Here is an 18,017-nt window from a genome sequence, read left to right as displayed (position 1 = left end):
ACCTTAAGTGCATTTATTTGATTACGCAGTTCATCCATCCTTTCTCGAGGGCCACCTACTATAGATATTTTGTGTTCTACTATCGTCACCCATTTTAGTAATTCGTTAACATTCTCTTCACATAAATTGAACTTTTCGAAAACAGCTTGCTATATAATCAATTAAATAATCAAATTATTTAAACATTTGTATATGTAATAACACAAATCATTTTAACCAATAATATCAGGAAATAGTTTCACGGGATATATAGGAAAGTGTCTTGAATTATTTTTATTAAATTAATAAACACAAAATATATATCCTTTCAATGTATTCTAAACATTCATTATAAAAGCAGACAATATAAAAAGCAGCAACAACAAACAGAAATTTGTTAAAAAAGTTAAGTAACTACATTTACCAAGGTAGATTAACTAAATACAAGCCCACACCCCTACTTATATTGTTATTTATTAGACTAAGTAAAGCAAGTTACATTTCTCTTCTTGATTAATTTGGTTTATATGTTAATTAATTGAATAAAAAAAAAAAATTCTGCTGAAGCTGAAAAATAAAATAAAAATATTATAATGTATTTAAAATAAAAAATTTTGCAAACAACACAATAACCTCATTTATTTTTTAATATATAAATAGAAATATTAATAATAAATACTGTAAAATCAGGCTGACTCAAATTAAGAATCTTACACAAATAAAAATAATAAATATATAATGATAGATATATAGCCATTCAGGCAATCAGGAAGGATTTATAGAGATCGAAGATTACAAAAAATTATAAAAAGAAATTCAATCGTTTATATAGGAAAGAATTTAAATATAAAATAAAGATGTCGTGCTGCACTTTGAAGAAGGAAATATTTAAAGAATTATAATAATAACCTTTTTTATATAATGAATGAATATAAATATTGATTTAATATAAGTTTTGGTATGGTATGATGTGATGTGGAAGAGTATGGAATTTATTTAATGGAAAGATCAAAGCCTTTGAATCAAACTGAATAGTATCGTATATAAATATCAGATATTCCAAAATACTACTTCACGCTTAGTGTATTTTATAATATCATTGATTTAATACATAAACACATATAGGTATAAAGAACATTCTGCCGATGTATTCATGTTGAGAATGTAAGATACATATGGCCAAATAGCTGAGCATGAATCCTCGTGGAGATGCAAATATGTGTGTGTATAGATGAGTTTGAGTTTGGAGTTTGATATATAAGTGATTTTCTCTTTCATTACGCATTGAAATAAGCAAACGATATTTTAATAATAATTATGCCATGCTCTGTAATTATATAAAAACTTTTTATAAACTTAAAAATACTATAAGAATAAATAAAATAAAAAGATGCAACAAATAAAAATTTGCAATACTGCTTAATATGTATAAGATATAGGAAACTGCACAAAACATTTGCAATAATGTTAAGCGCGTATATCAGTGAACAACTTATAAAATATACTTTTTAAGTACTTATAAAATTTTTTTTTAGACTAAATTTATACATATTGTAATTTAAATAAATTGAAATATAATAAAAAAAAAAGTAAGTAAAATAGTTTAGAAGTTTTCATAAGTAGCACATATGTGTATATAAAATATAGTAAATACGAAATAATATAGAATGTGTTGATGGTACTTACCCTTTGTTCGGCAAAGAGAAGAAGGCCTTTATCAGACGCTTTTACAAAATCGATATTATTTTTATCATCATTTGTATCAATAAAGCGACCTTGAGTGGCATCAATAAGTCCACTAGTGATAGCAGCTACTAGTGGTATAATATCACCATTTGTTGGATCACGTACTACTGTGGATGAAGGATCTATAAGGCCGCTGCCAATAGCATCATTTAATGTAAATTTTTTTCGTTTAATTATATCTGGATGCATTTGAAAAGGGTCGACAAAAAGGCCGCTCGTTGGATTGTATAGATTAAAAGTTATTGCTTCTAGTAGCCCAAACGAACGTTTTGGTGTGATAAGTAGACCACTTTCATATGCTTCTTGTAACGAGTAAAGTTTTGAAGTTTTAGTGTTTAACACATTTGCCTTATTTGCATCAATAAGACCTTTTCGAAATGCTTCAGGTAATCGTATAAGCTTTGATTTTGACATATCTTTTATTAAAGCAGAATCAGGATCAATAATACCAATGCTTGTTGCATCCTTGAGACTATAACTTTGGAGCGTTTCTTGCACTTCTAACGAATTACTAGCACTACTTTTAAGATTATACTCTTGTTTTTCTTTCAAAGTGGGCTTTGCATAATTTAATACACCGGTTTGCAAATCTAAGATCTTAGACTCAGCAGCTTGTTCAAATGATAATGGCTCTTGTACATATATGATAAGAGTAGGATCGAATACAAAATATAATGCATTAGGATCCACTAAAGTTCGCTTACTTAAATCAAGAACATTATTTTGCTGTGCTACTTCAAAAGGTAAAAATTTAAAAGTTTCAAAATTACGAACTAATGCTGTTTTGGGATTTATAATATTAAATTTTATAGCTTCTTCAAGTGACATTTCTCTAGGTTTACTAACCACAATACTGACAGCTGTCTGTCCAAATAATTCAGAACTGTCTTTAATTTTAACTTTTTCAATGCGTTCGGTTAGAGGTTTATTTACAGATATCAATACGCCCCGTGTAAAAGCAATATCATAGTTATAAGAGGTTTTAGATTTAGGGTCAAGTACTCGTCCTTTTATAACGTCTATATCACCATTTTCGATAGCTTCATTAAGAGGAATTTCAAAATTATTTAGTTGATTTTTGAAAACAGTGGTTGATGGGTCTATGAAACCATTATTAATGGATTGCAATAAGTCAAAAAATTCATTAGTAGTTGGATCACAAAATTTACCTGTGTCTGGTCGATATAATTGCATGCGCATTATCATTTCTAAGCTAAGTAATCGATGATTTGATACAATAAAACCACGATTTCGAGCTTCTTGCAAATCAATTTGACCGTTATTAGTATCATAATAGTTATGGCAATCGTCAATAATTTTTTCTTTTATCGCATTAGATAAACGTATATATTTCCCTGATTTATTGTGTTTTATTAAACTTGAAGACAGGCTAACAATGTCTTCAACACAAGCTTCACTTAATCGAAGCTTTCTTCCTGTAACAGGATGTAACACTTTACGTGTCGCAATATCATAAAAACCCATAGCTAACAGTTCATATAAGCCAAAACTAGCAGTTTCTATATCCACTATGAGTCCCAAATTCATAGCTTCACTTAATGATATAAATGTATTACTACTAGGTTCCCTGAATACGCCCTCTCGTCTATTAATTATACCATTACGACAAGTCTCACTTAAATTAAGAATTTGTTCTTTTTCTATATCAAAATAGCAAGGTAATTGTGGATTTATAATAAATGAGCGCATACATTCCAATAATGTAATTTTACGATTAGTTTTGGGGTCAGTAAATTTTCCATTAGCTTCATCAAGTAACCCTTGATGTATTGCTCTTTGTATACTTATAGGCGCACGCACATCCTTTAATATACCAATATCAAATGCGTGTTTAATTGTTATATTCTGATTATTATAGGACAATTTTGAGTTTAGACTATCTATAATTCCAGTTTCCTTTGCATGGACCAGATTAAGATTCTTATAAAGACCAGTTTTTAAATCTCTAATTTGAACACTGTCTTCATCCAATAAATTTTCTTCTAAGGCCTGTGCAAAAGTTAGTTTATTGCCTGATTTAGGGTCTGTAAAACATCCATATTGTTCATCGTAAATATTTTTAACAACGGCCTCCATTAGACAAACAGGTTTTCTGACTTCTAATAAAATACCACGATCAAATGCTTCTTTAAAGTCTATTGATTCATTATTTTCATATTTAACAGTGCCCTGAAGACCATCTATTATACCTAGTTCAGTAGCTACTTCAAATGGTATAACTTGACCGGCAACATTGACAATGGTCGAGTCGGGATCAAGAATGCCCCTACGAATGGCACGTTCAGTTGAAAGTTTTTCGCGAGTGACGGTGTTACTGAATTGACCTGTTTTAGGATCATAAAGACCACGATAAACTGCATCTGGTAAACTGCGTTTACGTTTCGGTGGTATTAAAATTCTATAATCAAGTGCTTCATTTAGAGATAACTTAGTTGCAGTATACGGATTTATAATAAAACCATTCACAGGATCAAGATATCCTTTTGAAATGGCTTCAGTTACAGATATGATTGAATCGGTTTTTGGATCTAAAATTACAAGTTCTTCTGGATTGATAAGTTTCAATGAAATAGCAGTTTTTAAGTCAACATGTTTATCATCTATTGCAAATTTTGATGTTTCAGGATTGTATAAGCCACGTAACAAGCAATCAACCAATGATAAAGGTTTTTTAGTACTTATTAAATAACCCTTAACGAAAGCATCGTCTAATTTTAAATTTGGATAACTAAGCGTGCCTTTAACTGTGTCTAAAAGCCCTTCCTTCGCCGCTAATTTACCGGATAATACAGAATTTTTCTCATCGTCCCTTACTAGGCAACTATCCAGTTCAACAAATCCTAGCTCAATAGCTTGTTGTAATAGAATTTCTTCACCACTAACAGGATTAAGAACTTTGCCTGTAGTTGGCGAATAATACTCTCTCTGCAATAATTCAGGTAAGCTCCATGTCACTTTATCCGTTTTAACTAATTTTTTTTCAACCCCTACGTCAAAAGGAACAAGACTGTTAGATTTTGAATCTTTAATTTTTCCTATTTCTGCAACAACTAATTCATCTTCAATTGCACAATCCAATTTAACCTCTTTGTTTGTATTTGTATCGACAATAAGTGATATTTTAGGATTAACTAATCCAATTTCAATGGATTTCTGAACATCAACTTCATTTTGAGATTCGTGATCATATAATTTGCCAGTTTTTGGATCATAAAGTCCTTTTCGAACTGCAGCTTCTAGTGAAATTGGTTTACGAACACCAGACACTAAAAAACCTAATTTAAATGCATCTTCAATGGGTATTTCTCGTAATGTTTGTATATCAATTACAGTACCGGTTTGCATATCTACTACTCCCAACTCAATTGCCATACGCAGTGGAATTACTTCACCACTAACAGGATCACGTACTGATATTGACTGAATGTCTAGTATACCATTGTTAATGGCGTCTATGAATGAACAGATTCGACCATCGTCAAGTACAACTTCACCAGTTCTAGGATCGATAACATTTTCAGCTACCACCTTTTTATCACTATCAACAGTTGCACGTGTAATCCAATTACGTTCAATGCATTCAAAAAAAGGTACTTTTTTTCCCGTTTTTGGATCAACCATATGCCCACTGTGTCTATCGAGTAAAGGACGTTCAAGAGCAGTTCTAAGATTTTCATATTTACCACTACTAAAATTTTTAACTAAAATTGTATCAGGATTAAATATATTCATATCGAAAACTAAGGTTTGGAATGATATTTTTTGTAAAGTTGTTGGATCTATAAAGTATTGCTTATCTATGTCATAAACGTTAAGATCACCTAAATTTTCAGGTGTTAATGCGTCATCAATATCTATTAAATATTTGGCATGTTGTAATACTATTAAATTACTATCTACAACTTCAATCTCATCTAAGGGGCTTAACTGATTATCCTTAAGCAATTCATCAACAGTTCGACTTTGCACTTCACCATCAACAACAACTTTGCACAGTCCTGGTTTTATTATATTTTGCAGAATAGCATCTCCAATTGGTAACGTATATGGAATGTTGAGTGCAGGTGTGTTTTTATCGATATATTCATATGTTAAAGGCTTTTCATTTGAGCTTATAGTTTTTGTTGTAAATGTTGTTTTTGTAACGACACTGCTTGGAGAAATGAATGCTTTTTCAAGGTCTTCTGTTAATGATTCACTACTAGGTTCAGAAACAGCCTCTAAATTTGGATTTGTCGCAGAGTCATAATTATGACTTTTTTCCCTATGACTGATTGTGTCTACTAAAGCTTTACCCGCTAAAATTGGAGCAGCAATAATTGCCATTGCCCCTAATTTCGATTCTTTATTTGCGCTTTGTGAAATGTTACATGTTTGTTTATCATCACTTTTTTCAATGTTAGACATATCCGTTAGAGTTACGGATAGGGTATTTTCATTTTCAAATATTAATGACGCATTAAGCTTCTCAGGCAAAGATGTATGCTCTATAATTTGAGATTGTGGAGTAATTTGATTTGATTCATGTGTAATAAAATTTGAAATAGCTGAAAAAATTTGTGGTGAACTTTGAATATTATCATGTCCTAATATTTCACCTGGCTCATTGTAATGTTCGATATTCAATATGGGATTCTCAACATTTAGCTTATCATTGACAACTTCAACAACCTTGTCATTAGTTGAAGTGGTAAGGGGTTCTGTAGAAATATTGGTAGGATTTGTAGTTTCCGATATTCGGGGTAACGTTTTATCGTTTTTAGAAACATGTTTTAATTCTTCTGATGAGAAAATTGTGTGAATAACTTCAGATTGCTGATTAATTTCAATGTCGGGAGACTCTGATATATCTGTTGATACTACTTGACGATTTACTACTGTGGGCATATAAAGTTCTTCTTTTGCAACCTTATCATCCATATTTCTTTCATTTACTGTAGGCAGTGAGGGACTAATAGTGGTTGTGGTCGTTGTTAAAGGTTCGTGTTCCATCGTAACTACTTGTGGAACTGAGACATTTTCAACAATATCTAGACGTTCAACTGGGAATGAGGTTAAATGATTTTTATCTTTTCGATTATCAATTGTAATTGATTTCGAATCTTCTTCTCTGATTTTTTTCAAATAAGTATTTTGTTCGTTTTCAATAAAGTTAGATGTTGTATTACTAATGTACTGTTCAGGGTCTTTTGTCAAATGATCAGTTGAGTTGACAATATATTTCTGTATTATAATCGAATCTGGGATCAAATTTTCTCTGGGTCTAATAGTTACATTACCTTCACTGAATGAAGATATATCCATATTATTCTCTTTTTCATTGCTTTCGTCAACTTTTTTAGATTCTGAAGATTTAGATAAAGTTTTAATTTCATTAACGATAGCCTGACTTGCTAATATAGGTGCTCCAATGAGTCCCATAGCGCCGATTTTTGCGACATCTTTTACTGTAGTGAATGTATTTGAGAAAGATTCAAATTTAGAAACGGTTGACTTTGACTCATTGGATAAATCATTTTTCTTTAAGTCAATTTGTTTATTTCCTTCGTTCGGAAGTTCTTGTATTTCTATAACTTTATCACGACTTATTAAAGTTTCATTTTCTAAAGCATTGGTAGTTGCTTGAAATAAATCTGTACTGTTCCTTTCTATTTGATTCAAAATTTCTTTAGCATCAGTTGTATTTTCATCATTTTTTATTAAAGTTCCAATATTTTTTGGTGAAGATTCTTCACGTAAAATACCAATTTCTTTTGCTTTCTCAATTGTACAAATCTCTCCTGTAGATATATTTTTAACCTCATTATTTGATATTAATATGTATCCTTGCATTAATTCTATAGTTTTTGTTGTAACTGTATGAACAGAAGTAATCGTTTCCGCAATTTCGGTTGTTGGAAATGGTTTTTGACTTAATATAAAATTTGACAGTGGTTTAACAATAAGAATACCATTTTCTAAGGCTTGTCTGATTGGAATAACTTCATCACTTGTTGGTATAGTCATTGTATAATTTATAACATCTATTAAATTAAGGTCTAATGCTTTTTCAATTCCAATAGCATTTGCTTGTGGTGTATAGGGAATAGCCATTATAAAATTTTCGTCAATTGCTTGCTGTATTGGAATTTTTAATTGGTTGTCTGGGTGTATTATTTCTTTTCTATTTGGAATTACTAATGATTTTTCTACTGCAACTGGAAATATCATTCCCACAGGTGGAATTTCTACAGCAAATTTTTTATGATCATAGCTTAAGTCAAATAATTTAGCATTAATTGCTTGCGTTAAATTAAGAAATTCTCGTTTATATTTAAATAGAGATTTATCAGCGTCGATTATTCCTTTTTCAATACCCTCTATTATGGTGCAATTTACTGGCTTTGTTAGTAATGAATAAGGATCTAATACATCACATACTATAGCTTCCCGTATACTCAAAGGATAACCACTTTCAGGGTGAATTACTTTTTGAATATTTCTGTCTATAAGACCCTGAGACATTAATTTAGGTATAGATAGACTCATTGCTAGTGGAATAAGAATATGATTTGTATTTTCAGGATCGATTATGTTTGCATTTACTGCTTCTCTTATATTCAAAGTTCTATTTCGTTGTGGATCAATTATTTTTCCTTTATTTCCATCTATTAATCCGCAATTTAATGACTCGGAGATAGATATTATGTCACCATTTTTAGATAAAAAGAACTGCTTATCTTCAAGTATGTCAAATGTTTCTTTATCTATTATGCCTCTCTCTAAGGCATCTTTGGGTTTTAGAATTATTTTACGCATTTTTTGTAAAACAATAACTTTTTCATCAAAAACTTCACTCTCGATAGATTTCGTTTTAAATAGCTGGTCCTTTGACACAATACCGCGCTCGTAAGCAACTTCGACTGGTATTTGTTGACCGGTACGTGGATCTGTTACAAATCGCACAGTGTGCAACGCACCTTCAGCTGCAACGAGCGGTGCACCTACAACAGTAATCAACCCAAGTTTCGTGGCTGTTATAATATCAACATTATAACCCTTATCTGTTTTAACAGTATTATTTTGAGGATCATAAATTCCTTTTGCTAGCGCTTCACTCAACAACATTTCTTCTTTAGTAGTTGGGTCAATGATTTTGACCACATTTTGATCAATTAAGCCATCACCTACCGCAGAAAAAATATTTTCAGTCTTACCACTTTGTGTAAATATTACTAAAGATGTTGAAGGATCATATATCGCTCCTGGAGCAATTTGAAGTGGCTCCGGTGAAGAAAGATCACGTTGGCATGTTGAAACTTCAATAAACTTTGGTGGTGCATCGCTTATATAAGTTGAAACTTCAATTACATCGAATATTTTATCTATTTTGCTAATACGTAATACTGTGTGAGGTTTTTGATGGATATTGGAATTTGGCACATTTTCTAAAATGATACATCCATTGGATAGAGCTTTTCGCATGTTCAAGACACCATTCTCCATAGTTTTGTAATTGCCGAAACAATCAATAATACCCCTTTCTAGTCCTAAATCAATTGATAATTTATTATTTGTATTTTGATCAAGAACTGAAACTGATAATCTATTAATAATATATTTACTAATGCATTCCTGAAAACATATTACTCTGTCACTTCCTTGAATATGTAACATACCGTTTTCTGGATTAAAAATACCATTTGCTATCGCATCACGGAGAGTCCACCCATCTGGAGGTATTTCTATTATTTGTCTCTCAATAATATTTTTCTTCAAGTGTGAATTATTTTCTGCACTTATGTGGTCAAAAATTGCACTATTTGGCATAATAATCTCGTGAGTAATCGGTATTTCAATAGATTTTTCTATATAATTTTGAGTGTTTAATTTGATTGGTTCAGATTCTGGAATAAATTGTTTCGTTACAATGGTAATTGTTGATTTTGTCTTTTTATGATTTGTTGGTTCAGGTACAGTTGCATTTACATCGGGTATAAGAAGACCATAATTTAAGGCTTGTTGAATAGAATATATATTTCCTGATTTCGGATCATTAAAAAGTTGCCGGTCTTCGTCAATAAATCCCTCACGAACAGCTTCAGTAAAAGTTGGCAAATTTTTATCTAAAGGCTCCTGAGATGTTCCCCGTATTGTAACATATCGATTGATTGTACGAGTTACAGTTTCTGTGGTTAAGGTTATATTTAATAGACTACTTAATAATAAAGCACCTTGGGGAGTAATGAATTTTTTTTCTATTGCTAAATCAAGTGGTACCGTTTCTCCAGTTTTCGGATCGAGTAAATATCCAGTTTTAGGGTCAATTAAGTTATGATAGCATAGATCGAATACAGTTAATTCTTTACCGGTGGCATCATGCACACCTATTCCCTTGTTAAACATTTCAAAAACTTCTTGACGCACTAAACCTTCTTTAACAGATATTTCTAAAGGTAAATATGCATCCCTACTTGTTTCTAAAGCAAAACCTGTATTTTTCTTTAGTAATATATCTCGCGATAAGGCCGTATTAAAACTAACGAAATCACTACTTCTTAAATCTTTAAAACCATCAATATCGAAAATACTTTTTTGAGTAACGGAGCTTATTAAACCACGCTCTACTGCCTCTGGTATTGTTATTAGTTCACCAGTCATATAATCTCTATATTTTGACTCAGCTGGCAAAACAATACCATCTGCAATAGCATCTTGTAAAGTTACCAATTCACCTTTACGTTTTGTTACACATTTTAAATTATTGCCATCTAATATACCATATTCCATTGCTTGCATTATACTAAGCTTGTCACGTCGCATTGGACTTATTATTTTATCATTTTTGTCGAATAAGTTCAGATCACATATGTCTTTTAGCGTATATGGTTTACAAATAAGGTGCCGATTTTTTGCTTCAATAAATATCAATTTTTCCTTAGTTACCTCATTTAAATAACGGCCTGTTTTAGGATTTAATATTCCCGATTCAAGTGCTTGATTTAATGTAACTTTAACATCATGCTTTGCATCGACTACTTCTCGTATATTGGGATCTATTAGTTGATTAGCAATTGCTGAGTCAAGTCTAAATTTGTCACCGGTATTACGATCGGCTATCCAACCTGAACTGTCTACAAGCCCATGAGCTATTGCATCGCTTAAGCAAAGCGCATTAGATTTTATTGTGACACATTCATGTCTTATAAGATAACCACGCTCATAAGCCTCCGCAAGACTAATAGTTTTACCGGATTTAATCCGATATAAGCCCGTTTTTGTATCAACATTCCCAGCAGAAATGGCATCGGCAATATTTTTAGGATTATCAATGTCAGAAATATCCTCAATTGATACCTTAATACGTTTTCCAGCGGTATTATAACTGATTTCAGCTTCACTAATCTCATGTTGGATTACTTCAAGCAGTGATAATTCGCGACCACTTGAATCTCTGCCCACCCCAGGCTGTAGAAGCCAGTGAGCAAGATTTGTGTCGATTAATTGTTTGTCAGCAGCATCTTGCAATGAAATTCTACTATCCCCAATTAGCACTTCGCCAGTTCGTACATCCAAAATACGCAGTTGTATTGCCTCACCTATAGTTAGTACGCGACTGCTACTAGGGTCACGTATCCCAGCTATATCTAACAAATGTTTACTAGACGACGGGTCGATACCGATACTTTCATTGAAGTGTTGTACACGTTTAAGACTCCGTATTTCGTTAAATTGTATTTGTGATTGTTTGCTATTAGATTTTTGACTAGAAGTGTTGATTACACTACACAAATCATTGCTACTTTGAGCAAAATCTGTGCTATCATACACGTTCTTTGATGATAAGCCTTTTGTTGTGTTAGTTGCATTAAACCTGTGCAATTAAATTTATACAAATAATTTTCTTGTGAATTACTAACAGACACGATATTGGCAAATTGATAGATTTTACAAATCTTTTAATAAAATATCTACTTACTGTGTTGTATTATATGATGAAGTATATAAATCATTATCACATGCAGTGTAACCATCGCCAGTTGGTACACTGTTGCTGCTGAAATCTACTCTAAAAGTCTTAAGTGGCTTCTGTAAACTTTCAGCAAAACGCTATAAAGGAAAAATAATATAATAATTAAATTAAAAGTATTGTTTGGAATATATTAATGTAATAAATAGGATAAAATGTATGTATAAGTATAAATACACATATGCGATTCTATAAATTCTCATTTTTACCTGAAATTCAAACGCAAAATCATATTCTCTTTCCTCAGCCATTTAAAATACTTTTCAATTATTAAAAGTTTTTAATTTCTGACAAATAACTTTCACTTTCAACTTGATTCAGATATGATTTTATTTGAGTTCTTAACATACTATCAGTATTTATTTCCTCTTTTCTATTAATATTTTTTTAAGCAAATTCATTTGATATTTTGGAAGAATGTATAAAAATAAATTTAAATAAAATTTTTACATGGCAACTTAAATTTTGCCATTGTTTTTAATATCTGATCATTTTTAATATACGAGTAATGTATGTAATGTATAATTTAGTCATATTAGTCATATAGAATGTATAATTTAGCCGCACAGCCCACAAATGCAACACAAGTCACAAGGATGTCAGGATAACCAGGATTACGTAGTCAGCGTTAGCAAATATTACAAGTATACCTGAATTTTTATTTATTTTTTGTTTGTGCTATATTAAGGGCGACTAACTGATATTTCGGTTCGATTCTCCGGAGACAGTTAAACTGACAATAGAACCTCCTTAAGATGGTTTGGTAATAGCGCACTGTGAACTACAATACAGCCCCACAAATTACTAAAAATGCTAATTTTCATGATATTGTCTTCATAATCATGATTACTCAGGAGAACAAGTCCTATATTGCAAAAAGTAAAGATCAAAAACATAATTGTCTAAAACATGACACAATATAGAATTGTGGTCTTGAATGCAAAAATAGGGGAAGTTTCTTGAACTCACACAAGACTATGGTATGTGGCGGCAATGATATAATCATTAGATCAAAAGAGGCTATAAGCATCCTAGCTAATTAATTTATAAAGCATTTATATTATTAGAGCAAAGAAAAAAATTTTCTTAAAGAAATTATATGAAACATATTGCATATTAAGCAAAGTATAGCCAAAGCTAAGGTGAATATATTGATCGCTTTGGGAAACATAACCATAATACTAGATATCTATAGCAATAGTTATACCATGTTTTTATAAATTTTAAATGCTATAACTAAAGTAAAGTATTAGTGGTTTATTATAAGAGAAACAGTGGTAATTTTATTTTTACACAGTAGATCATTTAAAACCAAAAACATAAATAAACTTAAGAATCTTTTAAAAATTATGCATGAAATTCTTCTGATAATATAAAATAAATAAAAGAATAAATGCCAGAAATTTAACTTAGTAGCTTTGAAGTACAATATATTTTTATTATCTCTAAATGTTTTCAATATTTCAGACCGAATTTTATAAAACATTAAGCGTAATAGAATAAATAAAAACCCCGAAGCATTATTTAGAAAGAAGCAGAACACATACCATATATGATGTCATCAAATTAAATACAATAACACAGTATATTATAAAACATGTAAATAAATTAAATTAACAAGAATAAAAGAAGTAGAAGTTAACAAAATTTCATGTATAATTAGAATATATTTTTATATTCTATTTAAAAATAATCGATTTTAAAACGATAATGAAACGTAATTTGGTTAGAATGAAAGGTTTAAATATACAGCCATAGTCAAAAATATTTACACAACGAAAGTTTTTGTACATATTGCATTAAAACATGTATTTATTTTTGTTGTTGGACGTAAGTTGCAAAAAAATTTTTTGTTGTCACTTAGTTTTATCTATGCAGAACGAAATAAAAAAAGAATTGGAAAGATAACTGTTCATTTGACAAAAATATAAGCAAATGCACTGATGCTTATTAGTTGTCAAAAGTATTTACACACATTTTTTTCGCGTCAAAAGTATTTACATAAAACGTTAATTTCCTTTTCTTAATTGATGCATTTTTTAAAAATTTTTTTATTTTTCTTTAATTAATATAATTAATATTTGGTTACACCAGCTTTGGCATCAATAACTGCCCGCAACCTAGCTGGAATTGATCCAATCAAGTTGAAAATCAATTTGGACCGAATATTCCTTATTTCAATTATGCTATCACTACATTTTGGATTTTTATCAATAGTATTTTGTTGTTTTATAAAGTCTCAAACATATTCAATGACACTAAGACCAGGGCCCTGTGCAGGCTATAAAAAAACAGCATGATTGAACTCTTTAAAAATTGGATTAAGTTTACATTCTTGATGACATGGTGCATTGTTATGTTATAGAACCCAGTTATTGATTGGAAAAGGTCTATTTTCTGACGTTAAGACATGGTTATTTAAAATATCAATATTACCGGACTGATTTAAGGTGCCATTTTTCGGTACCAAATATCCAAATGCATAGCATGATAGACATCCCCAAAACAAAACCGTGCCACCTTCAAATCTTTTGAGTGGTTGCACTGGTTTATTCTTTTGGCGTTGTCGTAAATGCATGGAGTGGTTATCAAATGAACCCTAGAATTAAAATCTAGACTCATCTGTTAATAACACAGATGAGCAAATGAGAGAATATTTGATAAGGTCGTTAGAGTAATATTGACTCTTTTGTGCACCACATAGGTATTAATATTAATATTTTTCAACCTGTGATGTAGTGTAGCATCACTAATAATTTTGCCAATCCACTTTTCCGATGATGCTGCTATTTTGACTACTCGTAATAATCTTTTGCATTCCCTTTAATTCATGGGGGGTTTCCGCCCAGTCCTTTCCAAATCTTTTAAATTTTCACTTATGTTCCTATTTTTAACTAGATTTTACACCGTTTTATGTAATATTTTGCACAACTTTACTAAGTTCGTCGCCGAAATCTCACTCTTATATTAGGTACCAACCTCAGATCGAATTTCAACTGTTAATTCTTTGGTTTTTATCGTTTTCCTAAATAATTTCTGAAATTTTGAAATCTCTAAATTTGTGTAATTTTTGACAAAAACTAACAACTGCACTTACTTTAAGGAAATCCTAGAATAAATGCTAATTAATGTTTTGTGTTTTTGAGTACTTTTGCCGCTAAAAAAATTTATGTAATTACTTTCGACAACTAATAAGCATCAGCGTAGTTGCTTATATTTTTGTCAAATTAATAGTTATCTTTCCGATTCTTTTTTTATTTGGTTCTGCATAGATAAAACTAAGTGACAACAAAAAAATTTTTTGCAACTTACGTCCAACAACAACAATAAAAACATGTTTTTATGCAATATGTACAAAAACTTTCGTTGTGTAAATACTTTTGACTATGGCTATATATAGTAACTTTTTCTAGACTTTATGTTTGAAAGTATTGTTCCATATTTCTGCGGTACGCTTTATTTTTGTTAATAAGAAAAGGGAAAAAAAATAAAAAAAAGGAAAACCTCTAAAAAAACAATAATAAAGATGAATGATTCCCAATATTTGTGGCAGAATGAGAGAAAATCTTTTAAGCATTACAAATATATTTCCAATCAAGCAGCGTTTAGGTTCTAAATCAAAAAGTGAACTAGTTAAAGCCACAATTATTATTTCTCTTTGTCACTCACGATTTTTTTTTATATTTAGAACTTTCTTTAACATACAGTACGTAGTAAAAAGATAAATTTAAAAGTCGCCACATTTATTTCTTCTTCAAATACTTCTTTCAATTGTATTCTTAGCACATTGCACACTGAAAAAATAAGTTAAAATTATTAAATTCTCCTTGTGTGAAATTATTGAAACGAACTCATACTCATATCAGCATTTTATTTCCAGTTTTTTATTATATTTTTGATTCATATTTAAAAGTAGAGTGCCCTATACGCAAATATTTTATTTAGCATGACATCATATCATAAGCGACGCTGTCAGTAGCAACAAACATGAAACAAAATTGAATACTACACGGCGTATGTGAATTTAATTTATATTGATTCTGATAAAAATGTTGAACTTGTATTTTTTTGATAGATGTTGTGTTAGTATATTTTTTGAAATAATTTATTACGTCCAACAAAAACACTACCACTTCACAGATTTAAATGACATTTCATCCAATTGACTACATATAATCGAAATATTAGTTATTTAAATTATGAAAGAAATTCGTTGCGTTTGGTAACGTCACGACATAACCACGTCCCTAATTCAACTAAAATTGTAGCGTGCTAGGCGCCACAAAGGCAAGTGATTTTGTGCTCACACGTTTCACGACAGCTGGCTCGGCAAAGCTAAGAGAGCTCGTACAAATTTCAGCAATGCTAATAAAGAGTATGCACTACTTGGTTAAAGAGTATTAAAAGAGTTAAAATCTGTCATATAAAAAACAGTTTAAAATCTTTGAAATCTATTAAATAAATAACTAGCTTATATCTTTATTTCATTAAAAATTGGTAATAGTACAAACGAAGCTTATATTTAAAAAAAATATATATATAAGCTATAAATATAGTAAATTGTTGAAGTTATTGAAGAATAACGTCACTTAGCTGATATGCATAGCATTTTAAATAAACAACAGATATTTTATTATATTCATGCTTTTAAATATATCAGTTTAAATGAGATTTGTGAAGCCAAGTTACCGGTAAACCTTGACGCACACATAATCTTTTGAAGTCAATGATGTCATATTTTGATTTCACATTCGCAGTTTTTAAAAAAATACTTATATCACTTAACTAATTATTCAAGTAATTTATAAATAGCAGATTTGTAATTTCAGTAAACGTTTAAAATTTTACTGTTTTACAAGATGAAACATGATTTACAAGGAAACATTCTTTCCCATTCTTTCCTGAAATTGAATTTGAAACTTCAATTTCAATGAATTTCCAACGCCTAGTTCCAACAGTTCAATATCGTAAAATAAAATTATGTAAAAAATAATAGTTATTTTATTTCATCATTAATATTAATTGAATATTTTCTTTAACAAGGAATGTTTAACTAGTAGAATGAATAACGCGATATGTACTCATGTACACATACGTTATATAAATTTAAAAATTCCTACTTTTTGAACTATTCCTATAGCACATGAATATAATTATGTGTATTATTCATATAAAATCTTTAATTTACATATTGTTTACTGCAAAAATGTTGCACTGATGATGCATCGTATAAAAAAGTTCGTTTCCAAATCCTAGGTCTATTTCACTTATTAAAAGAAAATATTATTTTATATAAATAATCAAAAATATATATCTTAGAAGATAACGAAGTCATATTTCATTTCGTTTTTATTATTTTGATAAATTTAATATAACACTCTCACAGGTCAATGAAGTATATAAAACTATGAAAACTTAGATATATGTATGTGAAATATTGAATTTTTTAATAAATAAACACGCAAAAGTTTAACGATGATGAAATCAGTGAAATAAGCAATAACACAATTATGACTCGTATGGTATATAAGTATAACAACACTATCACTTAAATTAATATGTCATAGTATATAAAAAACTTTATTCTCATAATAATAATTGTTTGTAAAATATTGAAAAATATAAGTAATAGTTTTTCGTTTGAGTATTAGAATAAATATAAGTAAAATATACATCCAAACATAATGTGGATAAAAAAAAAACAAGTTATTTCCTATATTTGATTAAATGAATTAAAAATAAAACTACTGCAATAAAAATGAGAAAACGAGTTTCTATTTTGAAGTTTGCAGAAAATGATGGAAAAATCACAGTTTTAATCATCATTACAAGTAATTTATACTTCTAGATCAGTAGAAATAAATAGAAATATCAAGTGAATTATTTTATTAGTTTAGGTTTTAATTAGACGGTATTTTAATTAAAAATAAAAATAAAATCGCTTATTGTGTATAAATTCTATAATCCCGAAAATGGTACTTACCAAGCCATCGCTGCCATTTACTTCGATAGCTGTTTTAAGCCTCTGCGATAATTGTTCTAATAATCTATCGTATTTTATATTTAGTGCATCGAGTCTATGGCTATAATACTGTGTTGCTCCTGGGTCACTGTCTGGTGGACGTAAGTCTCGTCGTGGTGGTGAGAAAGATGGACGTGCCTCTATAAGCCAATCCACAAAGCGTAGACATTTGGCGTCGTAAATCTTGATAATTGTTGTGGGTTACGTTTGTTGGTTTGTTAATATTAAGTTTAAATGTTA

The 18,017-nt window shown here is 30.0% G+C and overlaps 1 protein-coding gene across 41 annotated transcripts in view; it reads right to left on the bottom strand.

Moving 5' to 3' along the window:
* LOC119683566 (dystonin) overlaps positions 1-18,017 on the bottom strand; it is an 80,264-nt gene that overhangs the window by 18,962 nt on the left and 43,285 nt on the right. For 21 of the 41 annotated variants that reach the window (XM_038097301.1, XM_038097303.1, XM_038097302.1 and 18 more), the window contains 4 exons: positions 17,739-17,960; positions 11,705-11,835; positions 1,666-11,599; positions 3-149 (listed from right to left, as the gene is read on the bottom strand). In XM_038097301.1, coding sequence (XP_037953229.1) covers positions 3-149; positions 1,666-11,599; positions 11,705-11,835; positions 17,739-17,960 — 10,434 coding nt within the window. Of the gene's footprint in view, positions 1-2; positions 150-1,665; positions 11,600-11,704; positions 11,836-11,964; positions 12,129-15,885; positions 15,999-17,738; positions 17,961-18,017 lie in introns of those variants that run through there. The other 20 variants (XM_038097316.1, XM_038097312.1, XM_038097317.1 and 17 more) reach the window with 5 other exon arrangements.

The sequence above is a fragment of the Teleopsis dalmanni genome, chromosome 2 (assembly GCF_002237135.1).
Source record: "Teleopsis dalmanni isolate 2A chromosome 2, ASM223713v2, whole genome shotgun sequence".
In the NCBI taxonomy this organism is placed as follows: Eukaryota; Metazoa; Arthropoda; class Insecta; order Diptera; family Diopsidae; genus Teleopsis; species Teleopsis dalmanni.
Note: the sequence above shows the minus strand (reverse complement) of the source record. Positions and strands in the feature narration are given on the sequence as shown.